This window comes from Brachyistius frenatus, unplaced genomic scaffold (assembly GCF_029030835.1).
Source record: "Brachyistius frenatus isolate BFR_SWC_R1_liver_20210118 unplaced genomic scaffold, ASM2903083v1 Contig_62, whole genome shotgun sequence".
Taxonomy (NCBI): Eukaryota; Metazoa; Chordata; class Actinopteri; family Embiotocidae; genus Brachyistius; species Brachyistius frenatus.
Window position 1 is genome coordinate 319,662 of NW_027210661.1, and position 25,527 is coordinate 345,188.

The 25,527-nt window shown below is 39.5% G+C and overlaps 2 protein-coding genes across 2 annotated transcripts; one reads left to right on the forward strand and one right to left on the reverse strand.

Moving 5' to 3' along the window:
* The first annotated feature begins 353 nt into the window (after nt 1-353).
* On the forward strand, nt 354-10,540 carry LOC138625399 (succinate receptor 1-like). Its single transcript, XM_069706282.1, has 3 exons — nt 354-369; nt 9,277-9,356; nt 9,602-10,540. Exons 2-3 carry the CDS (start codon nt 9,354-9,356, stop codon nt 10,538-10,540), a joined length of 942 nt encoding a protein of 313 aa, XP_069562383.1. The 5' UTR covers nt 354-369; nt 9,277-9,353.
* A 3,368-nt stretch (nt 10,541-13,908) lies between these two features.
* On the reverse strand, nt 13,909-24,248 carry aadac (arylacetamide deacetylase). The gene is made up of 5 exons (XM_069706281.1): nt 23,781-24,248; nt 21,956-22,184; nt 21,289-21,358; nt 19,673-19,844; nt 13,909-16,536 (listed from the first exon to the last, which is right to left on the reverse strand). The coding sequence occupies exons 1-5, from the start codon at nt 23,919-23,921 to the stop codon at nt 15,910-15,912; spliced, it is 1,239 nt and encodes a 412-aa protein (XP_069562382.1). The 5' UTR covers nt 23,922-24,248; the 3' UTR covers nt 13,909-15,909.
* Between the last annotated feature and the right edge of the window lie 1,279 nt (nt 24,249-25,527).

Genomic DNA, 25,527 nt, shown 5'->3' on the forward strand with positions numbered 1-25,527 from the left:
GATGGAGGCTCTGGATTGGGTGCGTGGATGGAAGTGAAGACCAAATGCACAAACATGCCCAAACAGACTTCTCACAGTATTTCTGTAACGGATCTCCATATAACAAAAACAAACAGGATATCCCGACTTGACCACTGCGCAAACATTTCGGATCTTAGTGGTTCGGGTTTTTCGTCCTGTGAGCTCCACCAGGCATGATCTCTGCGTATTTGCTCTCTTTATTTTCTTAAAACCAGGAAGACTGGGACACATTCCTGTGGGTGTGTTATTTTGGAGAACTGTTGACAACTTCGACAATGGTTGGTAAAGTGAGCCCCGCCATTTGGTGCCAACACACACACAAACCAGAAAGTCAACGACCCCACAGAGGTAGGTTATTTTTCTCCAAACCTGTTCTAGGAAATATTTAGATTTGAAACTGCCATTGGTTATGGTTTTTTTTTTTTTTTTAACTCAGCTAACTCCACTTTGGTGCCAAATCCTAGTGGATTATGATTTTTTTTATTTTTTTTTTTATCTTGCTAGATTTAAAGACAAGTACTTTCAAATGATGTCACCTCTCCAGAATTGTTTTCCCTCCAAGCACCTATTGCAAACTCTCTTTTCTTTAGCGTGGAGGCAGATTTCAGTGACGTCCTCTGTGGTACAATGAGATGCCCCGGTCCCTCGACACTGTGTGACACCAATTAGGAAGATGCTGATATGACAAGCCACTGGTCCAAACACTGTAGCTGACAAAAGCAGCCTCCATAACATTGTTTCCTTGTGAGTGAAACTACAGTGAAGAGTGAGAGAGTAAAAACGAGACTGACTTCAGAGAACTATGTTGAGGAGGGAGGAGGAAGAAGAGCCCTGACGGGAAGGGAAAAGGAGAGAAAACAAAAAGAGAGACGGAGTTAAAGCTAACAGCAGCTGATGCCAGTGCTGCGAAGGGAAGTTTTCTGTCGTCAGCCCTGTCAGCCACTTGACTGTCAGCTGACAGCTGCAGAGTAAGAGCTACAGCAACGGACTGACACGAAAGCTGATGTGCTGTTATAGAGGGGCACTTTGCCCCCTTTCTATTTAGAGCAATGCACAATCACCACATAGGTTTACAAGAGATTTATTGTCTCACCAAATTGCTAAACCATTGCAATGTGCTTTACATAATATAACCTGTTTCACAGCTCCCAGGTTCCCCATCAGCAGCTGTATGATGTCATCAAGTTGAGACGCCGAACAGGAGAGCCATTATTTTCTGTGCGGTGTGGTAATGTTCACATCCGTAAAACCTGGTGATGCCAGTAATGAAACAAGAGAAGACTTTGAAAAGACCCTGAGGTGTGTGTGTAGTGTGTGTTTGAATGTGTGTTGTATGTGTGTGTGTGTGTGTGTGTGTGTGTGTGTGTGTGTGTGCGTGCGTGCGTGTGTGTGTGTGTGTGCGCGTGTGCGTGTGCTTAGAAATCAACTCCTGCACAGAACACATACAACTGCCACCTGCCAAATGAATGATGGCGGTTCATGTGAAGTCAGAACATGAGCAGGCAAATCATACACAGATGTTGCTGTTCAGAGTGCCCCCCCCCACACACACACACACACACACACACACACACACACACACACACACACACACACACACACACACACACACACACACACACACACACACACACCTCTTTTTCCCCCACTCCAGATTAATACGGGGAACAAGTTTCGGCGCTTGTGAAAAAGCCGCAAAGGTCCACTTCAGCTACTGTTGAGGAAAATGAATAACAGGCATCTGCGTTTCTGACAGTTCCCCGCACGAGAAAGCACTAACCACGCATTATCTGAAAATCTGCTTTGGGCAGCGGGGCAGTAAGAGTTAGCACGGGCTTAACACGTAACACTACAGCGTCTGGATAGAGCAAAAGCTTTGACATTAGTTGCGCTTGGCCGACCCTGAGAGCCGGCTATCAAGAGGTTGAAATGAAAACATGGCAGGGTTCGACATCAGCCACCGCTCTGAGTCGGGGAAGTCTCAGCTCTGCAACGTGTCCGGTGACCGGCGTACGGCGATGAGCTGACGGTTAGCTGACCTGACGGTGGTTTTGAATTTATATGTGTCCCAGAAGACGGCGGAGGCAATCATATCAGTAACGCTGAAAAAGCCTGACGCAGCATGCACCGCCAGCGTGTGTAAAACAAGCCTCCGGAGCTGCCGCGCCTGAAAATGAAATAGATTCGCTTTAAGGCAAAGCATACAAACAGGTACGCAGGAGGCACAAGGTTCACACTGACCCGGACTTCACAGGGAAGAACATGGCGGTCCCGGCTATTTAATTACATGTGTCCAAATGAATGCTCTGATGTAACTTTTATTTATTACCTGGTCAGCTTATCGCCTGTCAGTTTTCTTCAGAGGCACATTTTGATACCTCCACGCTGGTGAAAGCTGGGCCCGGAGGTGTTGTGTTCCCGGCTCCTGCGTCTGTTCAACACGTGATTGTGAACTCTATATCTCAGGATCAACTTGAGGAAATGTCTTCAAATTTGGCACAAACATTTACGTGGACTCAAGATTGACCTGAGTAGGGCGAAGGTCAAAGGTCACGGTCATGTTAATCCCATTCTTGTGAACGTGAGGGTTTTAGGGGGGGAGGGGGAGATTTCTTTCAATTTGGCACACATGTTTATTTGGATTGAAGGATGAAGATGCAGATAATGGGTCATCTTTTTGGCTGGATTCTTTCAAAGCCACTATAGATGAATCTTGACTGACGTTGATGTTAACTGCATCTTGACTGGTGACCAATTCAAGTTTTTCCCTAAAAGGCTTTAAACATGCTAAAAAAAAAAAAAGTACTGACCTGCAGTTCTTACATACTGTGCGTATAATAAATAATCTGAAACACAGTAGCTAATAATATGTTTGAATTATAATTTGTGGTAGAGGGAATATATAATGAATTAAAAAAAAATGACAGTAAGTTTAACCATTACTTCTCTTGTTAGGGTTGAATATTATTTTCTCTCTGCAGCAGTAAGGAGTGTAAGAGAGAGGAATTGAATTTGACAGCGACTCTCACACAGATGAAACAGCACGAGTCTGACTGGTTGTCTCACTGAAGTGAAACTGCAAACTGGCCAAAGAAAAAAAGCTGGGTTTTTTTCTAGTTCTGTATTTTCCCAGCTAATTATCATGTGAGACAGATTGACCACACACATTTGAAACACAAAAACAAGAATCTGTCTGGGGCCTTCTAAGAACAGTTTAAAGACTGTTTTTTTTTTTATAACTAATCCTGGCTGTGACCTCAATAAGTGGACAGGAGCAGGTGAAGATTTCACCCTCACCTCTTTCTGAGGAAGTCAGTTAGACAGCTGCTCAGAAAAACACTTGAGGGAACATTATGAGAGCATGCTGGAATTTAAGGTGTGGAAAAAAAATTACAGTTGAAAAGGGTGCGAAAGAAGGTTGAAATGATGATAGAGAATGATAGGACAGTTGGAGAGAAGATTCTGACAGGACAAATCGAAGAAGAAGATCATGTAGAGAGAGTGCAGAGATGCTTTTGGATATTCCTCAACAATCTTAGCATTATGCAGTAAAAAAAAAGATGCAATCTCTCACTTCCTGTGACATTTAAAAAAGCGTATAAGCCCACACACTTAATCAGATTGTGATCCAATTAACTCACTGTCAAATGTGAACCCTGCTGATAATTAGTGCAGAGTTATAGTGATAAGGCTCTAAGTGTGTCACCTTCCAGAAGTAGGACAGCAAAGTGAGCTACAAGGGCTAATGGGAACACTCACTCACAATTGGCCAGCATGAAGCACACACACACACACACACACACACACACACACACACACACACACACACACACACACACACACACACACACACACACACACACACACACACACACACACACACACACACACACACACACACACTTTAACGACAATCTACCTTAAAATAATACCCATATATCGTCGTCAGGCCAATTAATGTGTCCGTATTTTATCAGCAGAGACGATTTTTGGTTTCTTTTAGGCCACCCACTTCTTTCTCTCGTTTTCTCTCTCTCTCTCTCTCTCTCTCTCTCTCTCTGTGATTGTGTCTGTGTGCACGTGCGTGCATCAGGGTGCATTAATTGTGTGTGCCAGGAGGAGAAGCAGGAATGAGCACAAGTGAAACTAGCAGGGATTCAGTTTATCATCGTTTTACTTTTCACAACATGTTCACACACACACACACACACACACACACACACACACACACACACACACACACACACACACACACACACACACACACACACACACACACACACACACACACACACACACACACACACACAGACCCATTATGACTGGTACAGATCCACCCTTTATAACTTAATCCGTCACCAGCTCCGTTATCTATATCTCCTCCGTCTCGATGTTCCTCATACAGTCTACTTTTTTTTCGGGCTTTATTTCCATTTTAACTGTAACAATTAGGATTTACTGTCATGTATTGACCCACATCTATCCGTCTGATTCCTAACTTTTAGAATTAATTTCAGTTCATTTTATCTAAAGTAAATATTCATGTTTTTTTTTTAAATTTATTTTTCATTTATTGCAACAACAAAAATTCATAATCATAAAGCAGGACAATTAAAGAGTTTTAGCCCACTATATGAGCTCTTGGCTAATACTGCCCTCTGCTGGATTAAATTTACATCACGTGACCACTGTTAAGGCTGGCACATGAAATGCGCTGCTATAATAATACATATGCTATTTATTATTTGTATGTTAGTCCCATCATTTTGCACAATGCCCTTTTCTGTTGAGTCTCACTTCTCTGGATTGTGTTTGGTAAAGTCTGTTCTGTAGTAATTTTAAACAAACACATACCACATGCACCACAATGACATTAATCCTTTCATAGGTTCTATTTATAACCATCTCACTTCTCCACAAAGACATAAACAAAACAGGTGAGAAGGAGACTGTCGTGTTTCACAGCGACCGTGTTCAACATCCAATCGCATCTTTTCATACAGCAGTTTAACAAAGAGTGGCAAGACAGATATGGGGGATCGTGAGTTGACAGCAAATGAGGAAAGCAGAAAAAAGTCTGCAAATTATGGGATTTTTGAGTGTTTCTTTCTGATTTAACTTCTTGGGGATGCCTAAGACTTCGGAAAGTTATTTATATTACAACAAAGATAAAAAAAAAAAAAAATCTCTTTAATATTTTAAGCCTGTGGATTCTTTGTTTGTTTCCCCTTTACTTCTGCATCAGATCTTTTATGATATTAAAGTTAAAAATGTATTACTGCAAAGTACAAGTAAATAATTGATTCTGTTATTATTATTATTCAGCACAACCTGTGTATTTCAGTATTTATGCTACTGTGATGTCACAGATTACTATAAATGGAGAGGGCAAACAGGGTTCAACTGCCAAATGCAGTAAATATGCATACAGTAGATATAATTGATCTATTTTTTTAAAACAAAATAATGAAAGAAAAGAAAAGAGTGCCAAACAAGTAGTCCAAAGTGCAGTCGCTTTGACCTCTTCAAACCAGAACAACCTCCAGCCTCCTCTCGGTGTGCAGCATGATCAACTACGTGGCCTCTTCTGGTGGGAAACCTGCACAAGCTACTGTAAAGACTCTGATACTTGGGTTTGCCTCGATCTGCCACCAGAGAGCACTCTGGTTCTTGCTATAGAAATACTTTCAGTGAACTGTATTATTATTATATTATTATATATATTGGATACACGGTTGTATTGTGTCATCATTATCTGATTCAACCAACGGAGTCTTCTTTCTTCCAGACAGAAAAATATATTGAACTGTTACAAATAAGGTGAGACAGACAAGACGGAGAACACTTTAGCACATTTAACAGGTTAGCAATTAGCAGAAAACAAACAAAAACATACTTTAGGTCTATTACATATTGAATATTCAGCATAAAATTAAAAGCAAGGTACATGGCGATCACTGACTGTAACGCTATATTTGAAAGTAAAGTTTTCAATGTTAGTCTTGAGGCGCATCTACTGCCTGAACCACAACAACCCTGCTATATTGAACTAATAATAGAAGTAATCAGTAGAGCAGTGCCTAATGGGATGATCATGATCACATTGTTCCTGGATGACCGTTTGTTTTATGTAATCAGGAGAAAGGCCATTTGATCATTCAGAGACAGTCACATCTTTTGAAAATTATATAAACTAGAGACTATTATGACATAAGCTATTTCAAGTAAGGACTTGTGTCATTGACCCACTGCTGGCCTCCTCTAGAACAAATCAGAACTCTATTAAAACAAAAGAATGCTGAAAGATTACTCTTCATCCCATAATCACAAACCTAAACAAACCACTATCAGTCCCAGGCTGGGTTTCTTAAGGACATTCCCATTGTATTGTACCCAACTTACTTTATCAGGCCAAGGTATAATTTTTTTTTTTTTTTTAAATAAAAAAAATCTTCACCAAGTATGTCTCACATGTCTCTCAGCAGTAGATCATGTGCTTTCTAAATGCTGACAAACATTGTAAGCTTTGTTGCCAAAATATACTGTGGCTCCATATCAGAAACAACATGATCAAGATCAGGGGAAGTTATGCAACCACAGGAAAGGAGATGGACACCATAGATTGAAAATTAAAAAGTATGGTATTGTTTTGTTAACTGCATATTTAAGTTTTAAGGCTTAGAGAATTGTGAGGAGGAACATTTGAATGTGTTTTGCTCATGATAGGAATTTTAATGAAATAATGTTCTTTTATGATGGAGAGAGAGCATTTTCTTATTTCTCACATGCTTTTAATCAGCTTGTCCAATTTCTAGGTTCAATTTTAAATGATTAGATTAGATTAAAGTGTATATCTGCAAACAATCGAGTTTGGGCTTTAACTGTGTAACTCCCACGCATGCATGGAATTAGTTCAGAAACCCACATCCTCAATCATGATTACCTCATTAAAAGATGCATGTAACGAGGCAGAAAAGGTCTTTAAAAGAACACTGCTAGTTAAACCAGCCCCTCATAAATAGAAAAATGCCAGTAAAATCACACACAAAAGAGAAGTTGTGCATTGAATCACAAATTCATACAATACTTCAAAGGTTTCAGGCAATACAAGAAAAGTGAGAATGCTTTTAAAAATAATTCCAATCGTTTGCATTTATCATTTATTTACTTTATAAGTGCAGCCAAAAACAATGCATATTTGGTGAGAAAAAGCTTTAAAACAGCAGTAATAGTCCCAGGAAGACTTGTACACAATGTTTCATGAAACTCGGCAGACAGGTTGTTGCAGGCATCCTGGCAGACCTTGCCACAGTTCTTCTGTGGATTTAGGCTGTCTCAGTTGGTTCTGTCTCCTTAACTAAATTAGTCCACTCACAAGGATAAAGCAAGATATTTTCCACTCAGGGTCTTCACAGAAAGTTTTCTTTTTGCTTTAAATTGCTCTTTAAAACAAAAGTTCTCTGGAGCTCATTATCTTAGCTCAAATGCAACTTGACTTATAATTTGTTCACTCAGCCAACTCTTTCAGACTTTAACAAAATCAATTTTAATAAAATGTGAAAAGATTTATGACTGACCAAGGAGGTGTTTTCTCATGGTTAATATCTAATTTACATGTGAGTGGTAACAGACCCCGCTGGAGTATCTAAGATAAAGAGTGACATTTTGTTTAATTAGTGAAAAGGATACTTATAACATCTTGCAGTCCTTTAGTCCAAGTCAGGCTTGTTCTGTACAGTCCATAGAGGCTCTCATTGGGCAAATACAAAGCCCATAACTGCTGTTTTAGACAGTTTCATTATATTCTATTTTGTATTATAGAAACAGACATGACAGTACTGTAATGGTTCTCTAGATGGCTTAATAGAATTATGTGGCTCCATGCTCTATGCTATAACAATAAAGTCTAATGATTTCTTGACTGCCCTGGATGGATCCAAATACTTCTCTGGTAAGTGGTCCGATTCAGGCCCACAGTGAGTCATGGCCAAAAGACCAAAATAATTCACGTCAGGTTTTGGGCATGAAACAGAGACATGAGGGACCACAACAATTATTTAAAGTAGAAAAATGACAACAATTTAAAATACAAAACAATAAATATGTGTTCATGCTTAAAGTTGTTTTATCGTAGTTTTGTTTTAGTCACAGATTTGTAGTAAATATAGTTAAACATGGTAAAACAAAAGTTAAAAGAGTGACTGATGTGAGGAAATGTGTTGATTTCAAACTTGTTAAACATTTGACTGTGTGAGACAAAAGAGGAAATAAATGTGGTTGCGCACACAAGATGACTGATATGGGGAAAAAAAAATTGAAAAAAATTAACACCAAGCAAGTATTTGTGCAATTCTCAAGAAGTATGCAGAGAATGACAGGCTAAGTAAAAGGGACACAAATAACTGGTTTCTGAGAAAAGAAGTGATAGATGTGACAGACAGGTTGACCACTGATTGGCTTTCATCTGACCAAGTCCAAATAGGGACAAAAAGAGAGATTATATCAACCTTAAAATTCAGAGAAGCAATCAGACTCAAAATGAATCGCTTGGGGACACGGCAACGCTCTAAACTACAGTAGGAACTTTATACATTTCTACATCGACAAAAGATGCTATGATTATTTATTTTTTGGTGATCTTGTAGTTTTAGCCAGTTTTACCTGAAAAAAACAAACCAAAACAAGTAGTAGATTTTGTAAGTTTAGAATAAAGGAAGAAGGACTGTTAATGCTCTTTTCATTTCATAGTCACTTTGACAGATTGTTGCTGTTTTTACAGAAGTGAAAACTGTCAAATGCATAGACATGCCATCTAGCAATGCAAAAGGATTTGAGTCTTTGCAGCATAGACTGTTCTCGATAAAAAGCCAAGATGGCGGTTACTAAAAATCTCAAATTAATGGAAAATAAGACTTACAGCTCAACTTCAAAGTTTGTTACAACTGTTGGGGAAGCCAATAACTGGCTGCAAAATACAGTTTTTTCAGACATTTAGCAACATGTGGATAACTACAAAGGGGGAAATTCATATCCACAATGTTGTATCAGAGCTGGTCTGTATTGTCGGTAAGATAAGACCAAACGCGTAGACTTAATAAATAAGCTATTACCATAAATCTACAAGGTTTTGTTTGGTTTGACTGTTGTAAATGCAAAAAATATTCAAAAGTGTCTGTGTGATAAAAGCGCAAGTGAAACAGCCATGTCATATTAACGGCACCAGTTCACTCATCACTCTGTGTTTACTGTATCCAGTGTGCGGATAGCGGCTGCACCTGCTCGGGGTCGCATTCCTTCTTCATGTGATCAGAAACTACCATAACAACAACACGATGGTAAGTCTTTTCCGAACAAATACGCTCTGTATGCTGTGTTGAATGTGGTTAGCTCTGAATTGAAAAATAGCTCGAAATCTGTTACTGGGAAATGTCCTTCAAATTGATCAATTCAGGCCTTAAGATTTTGTTTGAATCCATTCTTACCTGATGCCTCCCCCCTCTTTTGCCCCCCCCCCTCCCCTTCCCCTCCCACAACACACTTCCCTCCCCTTCTCTTTTCTATTCTCTCCCCGTCTTGCTAGGCGCACAACTGTACACAGATAGATGACATGCTGGAGAAGTATTACTTGTCACCATTTTACGCAATCGAGTTCAGCATTGGTTTCCCTGGCAACCTTTTGGTTGTGCTCGGCTATATATTTTGTTTGCCGCAGTGGCAGAGCTACAATATTTACCTCTTCAATCTGGCAGTCTCTGACCTGATTTTCCTCTGCACACTGCCACGCCTCGCCTACCTCTATACAAACGAGCAATCGGAAACCAGCCCCGTTGCTTGTGTTATCAACCGCTATGTCCTGCACGTCAATCTTTACTCCTCCATTCTCTTTATGGTTTGGCTCAGCATGGACCGATTCCTGCTCATAAAACATCCTAGCAGGAACCACTACCTGCTGAGGCCCCGAACAGCCCTGTTCATGTCGGGGATCAGCTGGCTGGCTGTCAATGTGCAAGTTGCCCCAATGATAGCACTGATGGTTCAGGACCTACAGAGAGAGAATTGGAGTCGGTGCCAGGATTATGCCAGCCTAAAAGGAGATGTCAATGTATTAGGCTACAGCATGGGGCTAACCGTGACTGGTTACATTCTCCCTCTGCTGGGACTTTGTGTTTTTTCTCAGCAAATTGCACATCTGCTGCATGTCCAGGAAAGGGCTCTACCGCGCAGGACAACGTCGTACAAACGGCCTCTCCGGATTGCCATTTCAGCCGCAGCCATGTTTCTGGTTCTCTACACTCCCTACCATGTGCTGAGAAATGTCAGAATAGCATCTCGCCAGTCCTGGGCCGGGCTGCAGCTGTGTACAATGATGTACATAGAGGCGCTGTATATCTTGACCCGACCGCTGGCCTTCTTGCACAGTGTTATCAACCCGGTCTTCTACTTCCTCATGGGTGACAAGTTCAGAGAGCTCCTATTTTCTTATGTCAGGAAACTTGTCAGAAAGACAGAACCAGCCTGAGAAACACAAATTTGCTGCACATGTGCACAGAGACACACATCAAAAAATTTCCCCTTGGGGATTAATAAAGTAACTACCTAACCTAACTTAACCTAACATCAGCATAATATATCCACACGTAAATCAGCTCTATCTTTACAAATGTATGCTTTTTTTAAAAAAATTTGTGTTTCAATTGTTTGATATTTTCAATTTGTATTGTCTTTCACTATTATCACTGCATGACATCTTTGCCTTAGCAGAAAATGTTTGTATTCCTGTTAATGATATTGATGTATATTTTGTTGTATTACATACCACACGATTATAAAGTGATAAAAACATTATTTTTAAAATAGAACTAAGACAAAGTTATATTTTAGTCTAAGCAGATGCATGCCTCTGTACTGTATCTGAAAATAGTTTGCTGTTTCTATATGCTGAATAAGCATTCATATCTATAGTTGGAATCGATGAGACTGGAGGAGCGTGCTTTGTCATTGTCACTAGTGTATTAGGGATGTCTGTGCATTTTCAGTCAATATCGTACTATATAATATATTATTGTCTGCTCTTATATCATTATGGAAAGTTTAAAGATCGGTGAAAAAAATAAGAGACATTTTATAAATGTGGTATTGATGCATTTCTTTTTCTGTCATAATGTTTCACAATGTTTAAAAAAAAAAAGTCACTGAACACCAGAACTCAACACCATTCTTAATGCAAGGCAGTGGAGCTTAGCATTCACACTCTAGTCAGTTACAGAAGGACTATGTGAATAAAAACTGTTGAATATGAATTTCATTGCCATAACAGTGATATGAAAAGATAAGAAAAAGTGCTTATTGTCTGCCAGAGCTTAACACATGTGTAATATCTCTACAATACTATGACATCATCTCTGCTGAGTTGAGCTGAGTGTTATGGAGAAGTCACAAAGTGAAAGGTTACATATTCTGTATGCACATAATAATCTGTTGTTTGATTAAAATATTTTTACTTCTACACTTTGAATCAGAATTAATTGAAATGATTGAAATCCTAAAGTCGGGTGGATGTTTTTCTCAGCAATTTTGCAGTGTAATATGAAATGTGTATGGCTGCATTTCTGTGGATATTTCTGAGAACTTTTGTTTCATTTTTTTTCTCCTCAACACTCTACATTAATATTGTTCATAACTACAAAGTCTGAAATTGGATATTTTATTAAAACATTGAAAAAGCTTATTTGTTATCCTTGACACTACAAGGAGATTCTGTGAACGTCCTGAAGATCAGTCAAAGAAAACAGTTTCTTAAGGGTTTAAGTGATCCAAGCTTGCTGAGTAAGCGGCACCATATATTTTGACCTTGAGTAATAGGCACGTTTTTTTTATTCTCATTTTGAGAAGCTCCACTGTGCTTTCTAAAAAAAAAAAAAAAAAAAAAAACTTCTTGTGAATTTCCCAAATAGTGTCAGAACTTTATAGAATAGAGAATCAAAGAATTTGGATTTGGCTGATGTGTAAGCAGCACATTACGGTCAGTTTACAATAATATGTGTGTCAATGGATGTTTTTGCTAAACAAACATACAGTAAATTACAGTGCTTACGAACTTTACACAAACTCCAGCACCAGGTCCAAATGATCCCACACACTGGTCTGTCTGACATCTAAAACCATTGGGTACAACATCTCTGACAAGATGCATCTTCTGAATGCAATTGTATCGTGTTAACCTATACGGACCAAAATCCAGACTAATTGAACCGGTTTATTTCACTGAGCTGGTCAAATCGGGTGGTGACAGCAAATTGTTTTTCTTCCATTGTCTATCCCTGTATGGCACAAATACATTGCAGAGGCTGTGAAGTCTTGGCAGGGGAACCCATTTATTTCATGATGTTTATATAGTTTCCTCATCCACTGCTACCTCTACTGCCTATCGAGGTGGTAAAGAGAGTATGACGAACAGACTAATGGTAATTCTCATTGACTAACGTTTGATCCGACATTTGGGGGCAGCCCTAGTGATAACTAAAGTTATGCATCCCCATTAAACACATTTAACTCAACAAGGCTTTGATGCCACAAACAGGATCTCATGCTTTCTGTTTGTGATGATTAATAACAACATACTGGATCCATCATTTCATTTAGTTTGGATTCTCTCCTGGAATGAGCAAAGAAAAGAAACAGACGAAATATTGGATCGTGTCCAGTGTGCATTTGAAGTTTCATATTAAAACCAGAGGAGTAGTACTGGCACAGAGCCAACAAGAAAGAACGGGTAAGTATGCAAGGTCGAATTCAAAACATGATGCTTGTAATGACATACAGTGTCATGTGATTTCTAATTCTAATAATACTTTAGGAATATTGCATTTCAGACAACCATACCACAGAGGCAAGATGAGATGGCACATTATTAATGCCAATGTGGAAACATATGGGAGCAACAAGGGCTTTATAGGGCACACAGTGTTTATTCTTGCTTTTAGGATGATTAATATATGTTCAATTAATGGTTTCTTAAGCAAAGTTTTTATTCTGGAACGAGTCAATATAAAATTTGTCTGAGACTCTAAATTAATACAGAAAATAGAGTCCTCACTGGCCTTCATATTTGCAAGATCAATGTGCACACTCTTTCTCACATGTCTGTGCATGAACAGAACACATACTGTATACGGCATGTGAATATAATCCGTACAATACTACTCCACGTTAACACTTTAATGACTGATGAGTCATAATCCATTTGACGTTACGGTTATTAGCCCTCCACTGGTGAGAAGGAATTTATATGATGCATTTTTCATCCACAGAGGGATAAATAGGTGCATATACATGTAGAGTGCCTGCATGCACACAAAGCCGGGATAAAAAAAAAAAAAAAATATGACTAGCAAAGTGTAACACATAGTCCACTCTGCACCCTGGAGGCATGGAGTATTTTGTTTAATGTGTCCTGGTGAACAAGGCTGCCCTATTTGAATCATTCTTTTGTATAAATGGTTTATTCACACATATGAATCATCCTCTCTGCAATAAAAAAAATAAAAAAATAAACCCTTGTATTTTTTCAACTTCTTGTGTAGAAGCTGTGTAGGTGTGTTTAGTGGATTTAACAGGTAGATTGTGAACACAGTGTGCATTATGTTTGCAGATTACTGTGCTCGCCCTCAGCTTTACGAACAGTAAACAAGATCCAACAGGGACGCCAACTGGATTTGGTGCATCTGAAACAGTCTATATTCTTCTCAGCATAGCACGGTGTGTGTAATGGAATGTGCTGTACTATCATGTACCAAAACAGGACACTTCTGTCCATCTTTCCTTTCTCTTGTAGCATGTCTCTCTGTCCTCACATGATTTGTGATGGCACACAAAGTACAATTTATTGATAGTGAAAGATCAGTCATTTTATTGTCATAAAACATCAAAATGAAAAATGATGCTCTCCAACAGGGAAACCAAGAAAAAATAGGAATAGTCATATTTACAATTGAGAATGTAGAAGTGTTGAAGCAAAAGAACCATGTATCTTTTTAAAGCTTATTTTAAAAGTTACATTCTTTATGTGACACCATATTTTCTTTATAACTGGTAAAAAAAAAAAAACAATAACACTACAAGTGACATTCAAACAATGGGATGCCTAAAAGCTGAGACTTTCAGCTGTTTCATATCAATTGTAACTCTTTTTGAATAATAAAGCATAAGTAGAGAACATGTTTTCTATTTAGTAGCTGTCTCATTTGCATAAATCTCAAAGCATGATGACACCCACACACAGACAAATAGTAGTGACATGGTTTCAAATAAATGATTATAGGGCATCAGGGAATTTTTTTTTTTTAAAAAGGCAGCATCATTTCTGCTTAGTGGTGTTCAAGCACAGGTCAGGGACTAAACGTTAACAGAGACAACAACTTGCAGTCATAAATACACAAACAAGAGATAAGCATACAGTCAAATTGCCAGTCATGTAATCTACTGTCTAAAGACAATTCGAATTTACAATATTCACCATCACACTGGCCGTTGGTTTTAAACTGGCAACTGCCTCGAAAAGCTCCAGCATTTGTGTCATTGCCTACTTTAGCAAAGACAGGTGTACATTGGAAGCAGAACAAGCTTATTATCGTTAATATGACGGAGGTCAAACTTATGAGTCAATGACCATTACTCTTGTTCCCAAATGAGAGTGCTTTTTGGGTTACTGTTTGTAAAGCTCTTTACTCATACCGGACAACCCGCCCCTGAAACACGGCCGTATAGGTCGTCTGTGCAAGCAGCTTAATACGACTTACATTCACATTTATCGCGACCTTTAGTGGCCGTGGTAGTTATGATGGAAGCAAAGGAGGAAGTCAGGTGATGAAGCGTGACAAAGCCGGCGTAGGGCGTGTCGGTTGGATGGATCAAACACGGGACTTTCACCCAGTCATGTCCCATTTCATGACACAAGTTAATGATAGACTTGCCAATTTGGTATGAGGACATGTTGCAGACACTTCTATAACATGGTATTTAGACAAAGAAAAGTCAGAGCACGCACGTACTTGCATACAGCCTATGAATCTTATCATGGGAACTCTGCAACTTGCGATGTTCTGTAAAGACTAAGGCTCCACATTAATAATTCCCAGTTTCCCTCTTTGCCATATTTCTACATCACATCGAAGCTTAATCAGAAAAATGTGCATGCAGGGCGTAAAGCATGTTTGTTGGTTACAGCATGGTCTAATTAATACAAATATGTTGTTTGGAAAGTGGATTGTCAAATTCAGTTGTATGTAGCCATAACGTGGAGGTTCTTTAAAGTAAATAAGAAATGTACCAATAAAAATGGTACATTGTTTTTTATAGAAACCGAAAAGAGAGCCAATGCTTTTCAGATGACTAGATGAGATTTCTTTGGGTAAAACTGTTTCACTGTTTTTAACAGAATACTACTTGCCAACCTCTATTGTAGGGTCAGAAACTCTTGAAGACAAGTTATGGTTTTGAAAACACATCAAAACAATGTTGGGTTTCAGCATGACCGGTGCTCTATGATAAATGTTACCTTTGGCCAAACAGGCCATTGTGAACGGTCTTTCCCGTTTTTCCAAAACTAATACTGGATTCTTTAAACCCCTAATGGGATAGCACATATTTCAGTGGTTTCAGTTACAACCCAATAATACCAATGTTGGTGCAATGGACATAAGATCAGATAGCAGGTCCTTGGGCAAAAGGAAAAAGAGATTAAATTAATATATTTACACAAAAATAGCATGACCAACGCAAAAGAAATACACCACAAAAAGTTAAACACCAGAAAGGAAAATTTCCCACTGAACCCACCACTGGTGCATCGTGTGGAAAACTGGAATAAGTATTGAGAGTCAAGTGTTTTTACAAGTTTTCCTTGAGCCATTTTATGTAGTTGTCTGTCATGCGACGTGCAATCAGGAAGTCGGTTGGCCACACAGTGAACATCACCGCTCCGTGAAATCCTGTGTCATAGTGTTCATGTGTCACCTTAACACCAGCAGCACGGAGCCGTGTGGCATACATGATCCCATCATCTCGGAGAACATCATACTCACATGTCAGAATGTAAGCCTTGGGAAGAGAGCGCAAGGCCGAGTCTGGAACCAGCAGGGGTGATGCTCTGGGGTCAGCAAAAGATCGAGATAGTCCATCCATTCCAACAGCCTTCCCTCCAGCTCCCTGCACCACAGCAGGGGCACTGTAGTTGTATTTTCTCTGGTATGTTTCTGGCAGAAAGGCGCTCCAGTTGACAAACTTCAGCAGGCTGGAAGACTCGGGGTTGTTGTGGGTGTTGGCCATCATGGCTCTGAAGAGGGCCTTGTCACTAGTGAAGTACTCACTCCAGAATCGCACCATAAGAGTGCGGGGCAGGATGGGCATGTCCTGATTCTGCTGATAGGAAGGTGTGTTCAGGTCCAGAGCCTGCAGCACGGGGTAGATGAGTGCTTGGGCTTTTATCTGAACATGCTCTCCAGGCTCCTTTAGTAACTGTTAAGACAAACAGAGAGAGAATGAATTCTATTGAAAGAATATTGAGCATACTGGGTATTTCTCAACTTGATGAAATATGAGCAGACAGCGTTCATAAGTAAACCAACATCATCCGATTAAAAATAGCAGTCATGGGTAATAGGGAAAATTGCTTCACCTCACTGTTCCCCATTTGTCTTTTTCTTCGATGATCTGTTGAAATCCCTGCAGTTAAATTAATTAATACCAGGAATTGCAGTGCTGCTCAGAAAATGTTTTTCCAACAAACTTAACTTGTGAGTGTGTTGAGTATGTGTGTGTTGAGTATCAATCTATTATTGTTCACAGAAAAGAAGCTTATTTAGCTGGTTTGGTGGAGTACAGCTATGTGAATAAATATTAGAGATAGTCATGTAGCACTCGGACACTTAACATTTTAATCAAAGTAGCTTTCAGAGGAAAAAAGGTTTGAGACTAATGCTGTAGAGCAAGTTTGTGGTTTGACATTCGCTGAGTGGAAAAGGACACGCTACCTAGGAAGGCCTAATTCTAAGGTAACAAAAAAACAATTCTTAGGTTTAAGTGATTATAAACTAATGAATACATCGTTTTTAAAATTGCATTTCATATTTGCCATTAAATCCCCCTAAATCCTACCCACTGAAACTTAAAGCATATTTTCTGATTGTATGGCCATTGAATAAAACAAAAGGATAGTTTCCGACATCCTCCAAAAGTAAGAACATCACTTGTATTAGGTAAGAATGTGTTTCAAAAGAATAAAATATTAATAAAGCAGCAATGGAAACTGTCCTTATGCATTACTGTCCCTTGAAGACCACGTGAAAACAGTGGATGTGTCATAAATCTTTCAGTAGCAGAATGTATCATACTACTATGCACCAGAAGTTACAGGAAATATATCTCTGAGCTGGCAACCAGTTCTGTGTTTTCGGTCTGAGAGGTACTTTGGCTGACCTTCTGGGAAATCTGACAAAGGAAAGCAAAAGACATAAAGCTTTCATCTATGGGAGTCAACCATGACGCATTAGGGTGGATTGTCATGGGTCACATCTGACAATACGAAGCAGTGGCAGACTGGGTGTCTTATGAGATGAAAGATCATGCTGAGGCCTGTAAAGCAATTCTAGATTCTTAGGTTGATATTACAGTTGCTCAAGAAGACAGGATCAAAACTTAGTATATGGCTGGAACATGTTTGAAACACTGGGAGGCTTTTCATTTGAAACAAGGACTTTTAATGCAGCCACTGTAAGAGACTGTAGTGGTGAAGAGGGAACTGAGCCATTAGGAGAAGTTCTCTGTTTACCAATGAGTCTGCATTCCTACGCTCACCTATGACTATGAACTTTGCATAATGACTGTGAAAATAAGATCGCAAAGCGGTTCGGGACCCTTTGGAACAAACTAGAGGAAGTTGTGAGATAACGGATGTCTGAGCTTCTCAGCTTCCACTATTGCGACTGAAACCTTAACTGATCGAGGTGGTTACAAACATGAGATTAACTTTTTATTCTAAGCAGATAGTAGTAGCATTTAACCGACTAGTGGTGTTACTTCAGCCGGCCATAGCAATTGACCAACCGATGGTCAAACTTTAATAACTCAGTCAGTTACCAAGTGAACGATATGTGTTTATGGTGCTGGAGATGGGAGAGTCCAGTCTTTATTTGTATATTATTTATGTACTGTGTGAACTGTGCTAAAGCTGGAGGATATATGAGAAGAACAACCTGAACCTACATCACTACTACGAAATTAAATTCCAAGGAGATCTTCTGGAGAACTACTTGCCTTGGTAAGGCTTATTCTCTGAGCCTTCATTTTATGTGTTCATGTACCTGCTGCCCATCGCACTGCAGAAAAACTTTTATAGTTTTCTTCTCCAGTAGCCGGACTACCTACAGTAGGAACAAGTGCCCCTGATTTCACCTCACTTTTCATCTGCTGTAATTTCAAGCAGGCAATTCCCTCTAAATTGATGTCTTAAATGGAAGCCTGACTGCTGTGTTTTGGCACTGATATTATATGACCAATTATAAAAGCTACTTCAACTTTATGACTTGGCATGATGTCATGGTTTCATTTGGTGCTTTAATCTACAGTCTCCGATAAATATTGTTGGTGTCATTGCGAGAAACCATCCGTCAGCATGGTGGGGATGTAGCGGGCCACATATCACCTTCACCAGGAAGGTGTATTGCATACAGAATTCACTGTGTTAATGCAGTTTTAGAGCTTTTCTGCCAAAAAGAAAAGGGTGTTTTAATCTCCGCTGTGTCATCTGGAGTCTTGGAAAGGCATTGTCTCTCAGTTTAAAGTGGAGACCTATTCTTCCAACACTGCTTTATATTCACTCAGCTCATTCCAACAACCTCACAAGCCACTCCACTCTAAAGAAGATATTTTGACTCAGATTCCAAATACTTTGAAGGCAAGTATTTCTGTTCAGTTCCACAGGCTGAGGTCAAGACAATTCCTCTTACTGTGGGTTAAGCATCATCAAGCTGCCCATCAATGTTAAAGACACTCAGTGATTCCATAATCCTAATACAGTCTGCATTGCCAAGTGCAGTCCTGTTAATTGCCCAAAGCCTTGGCTATATTGCACAACCCCAGAACAAGGAGTGGCTGTGGCCTGGAGGGTGAAAAGTGGTTGGGACCAAAAGGTTGCCAGTTAGGTTCTTTGGACAAGATGAAAAAAAACTGTGGCCAGATTGCATGAATGAACAACACTTTCTTGTCCCTCATTCACAGCTAAAGTGCCCTTGGCAAAATTATACAACTGGCTAAATCTTGTGAGAGCTGTTTTTCAATTGTAATTGGCCTTTGACAATTTTGTCTCCTTTTACTGCTCTTTTTATAGTAATATATGTGAATTCATATCGGCTTAAAATACATGTAGTTGCTGCAGAAAAGTTGGCTGAGATGTGTAAGACAAAGTTATTCAAAAAAGAAGATCACAGTTGGTCACCCCAGACCCAACAATGAACAGATGCTCTCGTGGTGCAGGGTAATATCAGAATATTTATGGTATACTGTCTCTTTATCCTTGCTCCATCTCTTCAGAAAGTCTTCACACGTGAACCAGAAAAACAGAGCTGACACTATAAAGAAAAAATAGATTCAGTACCTGCTGGGAGACTGCAGCTGCCAGGTTCCCCCCAGCACTATCCCCAGACACGGCTATGCGGCCTGGATCCACAGAGTACCGGGCCAGCACCCCCTTCTGGAGGAAGTGTTTGACCACATGATATACATCCTCATATGGGACAGGGAAGTGATGAGCAGGAGCGAGGCGGTACCTGAAAAATCAGAACGAAGCAGATTAAATCTTCGTAATAAATAAACATGAGCTTTGAAGGTCAGGTGCTTTGAATAAAATGTAAGTGAGTGATGAACATGATGACATTTTCAATGGGACAACAGATCGCAAACACAAATATGTGCATTCAGTTCACAGACTGTAATTACAAAATGTAATTCTGACTGGCCAAAGTCTTACCTAAATTAGTTTGTTGAAACAAGTCCAAACAGGTCTTGTTTTTCTTTTTATGTAGTTGGTCAGTAGAGTATTATCACACAATTATTTATTACCTTTAGAATCTAGACAAAACATTTTCAAAATCATAAATCTATTTCCTCTGTTGCCAAAAATAATCTTTTTGGACATTTACAGCAACTGACAGGTGCACACTAAAAGAAGATGTGGTAAAACAATAACAAATACCTATTTTAAAAATGATCTTCTGGTAATATAAACCTACAATCTAACTACACTAATAAAAGGCAAACAAAATAGGTTTTGTTTTGGAAAATTGAATCAAGAAAACTATAAATGAATTTGCTGATTTTCTTTCAGGTAATTTCTTTCCAAACCATTTCATGTATGAAATATCTTTGTAATTGAATTTACATCCAAAAAAATTAACTCAAAATATTCCTCATTTTAAGTGTTACAGCAGCTGCTCCAAAATCACTCCTTCACTACAGAAATAAACTCTATACATTCACTTGAATTTCAAATTTCTTTTCTCACACTGACCCATGCTCTGCTGGTGTCATCTCTACACGTATTTTAAACTACAAGCCAAATGTTTCACATGACTGATCCTGAGAATGTGAAATGCTAAATACTCATTGAACCCCTAGCAAATGCAGACAGGAATTCAGATTAGGCAGACAAGGCAAACTCAAACTGTCAAAATCTCACTGTTCAACAAGAAAAAAAAAACACTTTATATACACACACAAAAAGAAAGCATGACTTCATGACAAAATACATTTAAAAAAGCAGAAAAACGTTCCCTTTTTGACAGAGAAGCTGAAAAAAATAGGATAAAGGCAGTATTGGCAAAAGAAAGTTCCGGTACTGTGAAGCAAAGTTAAGAGCCGGACGTGCCAAAAAAAACAACAGTGAGTGAAGCTGTGACAGGGCAAGTCCCAAATGAAAACCTGTTAGCTTCACCCTGCTGCATTGTCACTTTGATCTAGGGTGTGACTAATGAGGGAGGACAGGCATATATGACAACAAAATGTGTGAGACAGCAAGAACGAGTGGGGGAAACAGTAAGATTGAAATATCAATAATACCAATAAAACAGGGACTTTGTAGCCAAATAATGGACTTGCAGTATATCCCGCTCCTACAGTACTTTTAACTTCTTGCTTGTGGGCAAGTCATCATTTTTCACACAGCAGTTTATTTCAGAAGCTGGTCATAGCTGACTTAAAATATGAAATACTTACTCGACAGAAAGAACCACTGCATCGAGTTCAGTCACAATCTTTCTGGCCAGGAGATCGTACGGACTCATTCCTGAATAAACAAGACAAACACAGATCAGAAGAGAGATTCTAAAGCAACACTATCCTCTGCAATAAAGGATCCATTTATTCCTGACATCACACATCACCTCACATGGATGTGACGCTTCAGTATGAGAGATGAATTTGCCCTGTAGCACAGCAGTACTTCCTGAAAATACCCATTTTACTGTATTTGTTACACCCGTTCAACAGATTGCAAGAACAGCATGAGACGTGTCAAACTGCATGTCATGTCTTTACGTTTTGGATCAGCAAGAGTTACCACCCTCTGAGGTTTCCACCGCCCCAGCAGACGGTGTGTTATTTCCTTCCACTGTGTCGAGTGTCAGCTATTTTATTCATTATTCATCATCCTGTCATAAGAGCTGTCACTGCGAGTCAATATGAGGCCGATATGTTATTTGTCACATCAATCGAATAGTGAATTTTCAGAGTCATTTCTGTAAGTAATAATGAGATTGCTGTGTGATGAACGTAAAACAATAATATGCATTATCCATCCATTTATCTTTCCATTCATCCTTTTGAGTCCCAGAGTCATAACTGAATGTGTTAAAGGAGAAGACAGGCCAACCCGTCAACTTACGGGAACTCCCCAGACACCATCCTCCACCATGCAGGTAGATGACAGCTCTCCTGAGATCAGTGTGGCCACCCCGGTGCTTCGGCTGGTACAGCACCACCTCCACTCCGTCAAACTTTGCCTCTGTCACTATGACATGCTCATCAGACACAGGTACTATCTTTTCTACCAGGGTAATGACGTACATTACCCCCATGTAATCCTTCAGCCCCAGTAATTCACTGAGGTCTGCCTGGAAATGTAAATAGAGAGACGGCATTAGGAAAAAGACAGACATATTACAGAAATTAGCATTGTTTGTCAAACCGCATGTCATCATTATTACCTCTTGTACCTATAATAAAGCCATAGTAAAGTTCATAATATTCAAAACAGAAAGGACTATGTGTCACAGAGGGAGAGAGGGGAACTAAGAGTTACATGAATGTTGCCTGGGAAAATGTCAACAGACGCCTCGAGGTATTTCTTTAGAGAACAATTAAAAGATACAATATACTGCAACGACATATTCTCTGCTGACGCAGTGGCTGGCGTCAGGCTAATCAGCTGATGCCCTTCTGCTGCAACTATACAACAAAGTCATCAGAGACATGCACACTCCCAGTCCCATCAGGCACTTATCAGTCTGAAAGAAAAAGACCTGAGCATTCAAAGTTTTGCCCTTTCAAAGAACAAAACTGATGCGATGTCAAATGCTGGAATAAAAATGGCTTAAAAAAAAAAACAGATTACTGTAACATCCCATAAAAACATTCAGAATTAAATTCATTTAAAAATGTTACAAATTTGGCTTTAAAAAGAGGAAATAACATTTTATATTAATGTCCACATGCATCCAAGAGAAACCTGTTATAAACATACATTTTTTTGTAATTGGACAATAATTTGTGCCTGGCGAACTCAAATTTAGCTCAATAACTGGATAATGCAGCCTCAGTGTTTACAGCTTTTGGTGCGTGTTACATAATAATAACAATGACAAAGATAATTCCTTTGTAAACTTCTTTATAATTTTCATACCCAAACTATTTTGAGTCGACATAATTAGTCTTTTCAAACTAAAATACTATCCACCCTACATCACACACACAATATTACTCTGTACTGTTAAAGGCAACAGTCTGCTCTGTCACTTCTATCAAATCCGAAATATTTTCTTGATACATATACCTGCAGTATTCAAACTACTGTAACATGTTCTAAATTAGATGGACCAAGAAGGTTATGTTGAACTTTCAATAGAGACAAAGATTTTGCAAAATAAAGCCACTGCTCTTTAATGTTATACTACTATTAAATTCGGTTACAACCATAAAAATGGTGTTTAAAACCTATAAAAAAAAATAATAAAAAAAGGTTCAATTAGTTGTAGCACAATGAGCTACAGTAAACCAGGCGTCCAACGCCCATAAACAGGCCAATAAACAGAGGCCAGTTTCCTTAATAGGTTCTATTATTAGAACAGGTGAGCAGGACTAAAGAACACATGGATTAGCATCTGACATAATCTGATGTAGCCAGCATGTATATCTACATCAGCAAAATCAATAAACGTTTAACCTGCATCCTTATCTGCTCAGAGAGAACAAACAAGGGCAAATTAATTTTGCAATGTTGTTAAGACTCTTTTAACACATGACTAAATTACCTCACCATATATTGAACTGGTACACGAAATATGTGCACGTATACCCGCAATGCCAAAGAGCCACGGAGCTTTATCTCCAAAGTATCTATCAGTAGATTACCAGCAGACCTACAGTAAATGGGAAGATAGTCGGCAAGATCATTTATTTTATTTTTTTTTTTTTTTTTTTTTTTTCCTTACCAGGTTGCTGAGACTTCTGAAGAAACAGTTGGTCACCATGAGTTTCCATCTCTCTTCAATCTCCTCTGGAATGGGTTCATAAATATAATAAGCGCTAAATGAGCAGAGAGCGACGAATAAAATTACGCTTCCCAACCTCATTTTACAACGTGCGTCCCCAGCTACTGACCGCGCGGGGTGCAAACGCAAACAGGCTGGGAGTTGCGCGTGTTTAACAAGTCACTCCGGGTGCGCGAACAAAGCTTCCGCTCGGAATAAAAAAATAAAAAATTTTTAGATCCAGACGAGCTAAATATGACAGCACGTGATCGGTGTCATTTGATGGGGATCGGCGTGCATATTCGGAGCTTTTTCTTCGCTGCTCGTGCGCGTTCCGAAACGCATGTCTGCCTCGCGGAGCAGCAGGATTCATTGAAGAGTCCAGGCGATATGGAGACAGGAGTGCGCACACCGCGTGCTCACGAGGCGGAACAGTCCCACCTTTGCCTGCGACGCCAAATTCCTCAGGTGCCTCCTAATCACGAACAGCTTTGCACAGGACGCGCGACAAAACTTTGGACCACGTTGCTGACTGATGCAGATATTACAGCTGATAAATCAACGGTGGTTCATCCATTCCATTTGTAGAGACTGTTTTTGAACCCCCCCCCCCACCACCCCAGTGTTTCATTGTAAAAGACATTTAAACGTCAGCGATATTATTGATTCCTTGAAGAAGAAGAAGAAGAAGAAGAAGAAAAAAAAAGTCACTCCAGACCTGCAGCTGATGCACAACACTGTCGTCTGTGACCTGCAGTTATTCTTTGTTATTCTCTAATATAAGGTTTCCAAGTTGACTTCGGTGTGACTCATGACTTTGTGGCCAAAGAAAAAACTCTGTAGTGTAGCTATGGTTGCAAGGCTGCCAAAGCTAATTATATTATTGGTGACAGAGTCGGATCAGATATCTCTATTCCTGGCAGGACTGATCAGAAGGAATATGACTCAGATGCACTCACGTTTCCAACCACTGCAGGAGGAACTGGTTTCGTGCTGCAGGAGTTTGACAAGAAGTTATTTTGTTTTTGTTCAGTAAATGACACTTAAGCCCACTTCTTCCTGAAAGAGGCCCAACACTGAGGGTAATGACCTAAATGGTTTTAAGCAGGATCTAAGTGTTAAAGGGGCAGCTCGGGTCCGAAATTATTTAGAAACCATATCCATATCGAAATGGCCAAAAGGGCACGTTTATATAGCTGGTGTGTTCTTATATGATGACATCAATGTGTTCAGAGATTTACTTTACTTTCTCTCAGGGCCGTTTCACATTGCAAAAGAAGAATAAAGGAAAAGTATATGTCTTTACTCATAAAAAGGCATCTTAAAAAAGAGGGGCTACAATATCTGCAGCACACTACAGCTTTTCATGTTTTTAGATAGAGAAACAATCCAGGGTTGCCTTCCGTTCACTGGTTTGGATGTTACACAGTTATATTTGTGTGCAGGCTTCATCTCAGAAACCTCAACCACATGCTGAACCCCCACAGCTGGTGTTTAGGAGCAAGTGTCTCCCTCCATCAGCCGTCAAACTCTATTGAGATGCAATCTGCAGGATCCAGGGCGTGTCAGAGGGTGAAAGCCTCTGAGAGACTGCTCATTGCTGAGCAGTAGAATACTAAATCTCTTCTCTGAATACAAAATCGCACTTCACACACTCAGGGTTTCTCCCTGGAATTCCCTCCCTCCTTTTCGCCTCCAACCATCGGCC

Excerpts from the sequence above, each read along its gene's own strand:
- aadac (XM_069706281.1), bottom strand. The coding sequence starts at position 23,921 with ATGAGGTTGGGAAGCGTAATTTTATTCGTCGCTCTCTGCTCATTTAGC. Across the intron at positions 22,185-23,780 it reads TCAGAAGTCTCAGCAACCTG|GCAGACCTCAGTGAATTACT; the intron begins GTAAGGAAAAAA and ends TTACATTTCCAG. Across the intron at positions 19,845-21,288 it reads GCAGTGGTTCTTTCTGTCGA|GTACCGCCTCGCTCCTGCTC; the intron begins GTAAGTATTTCA and ends CTGATTTTTCAG.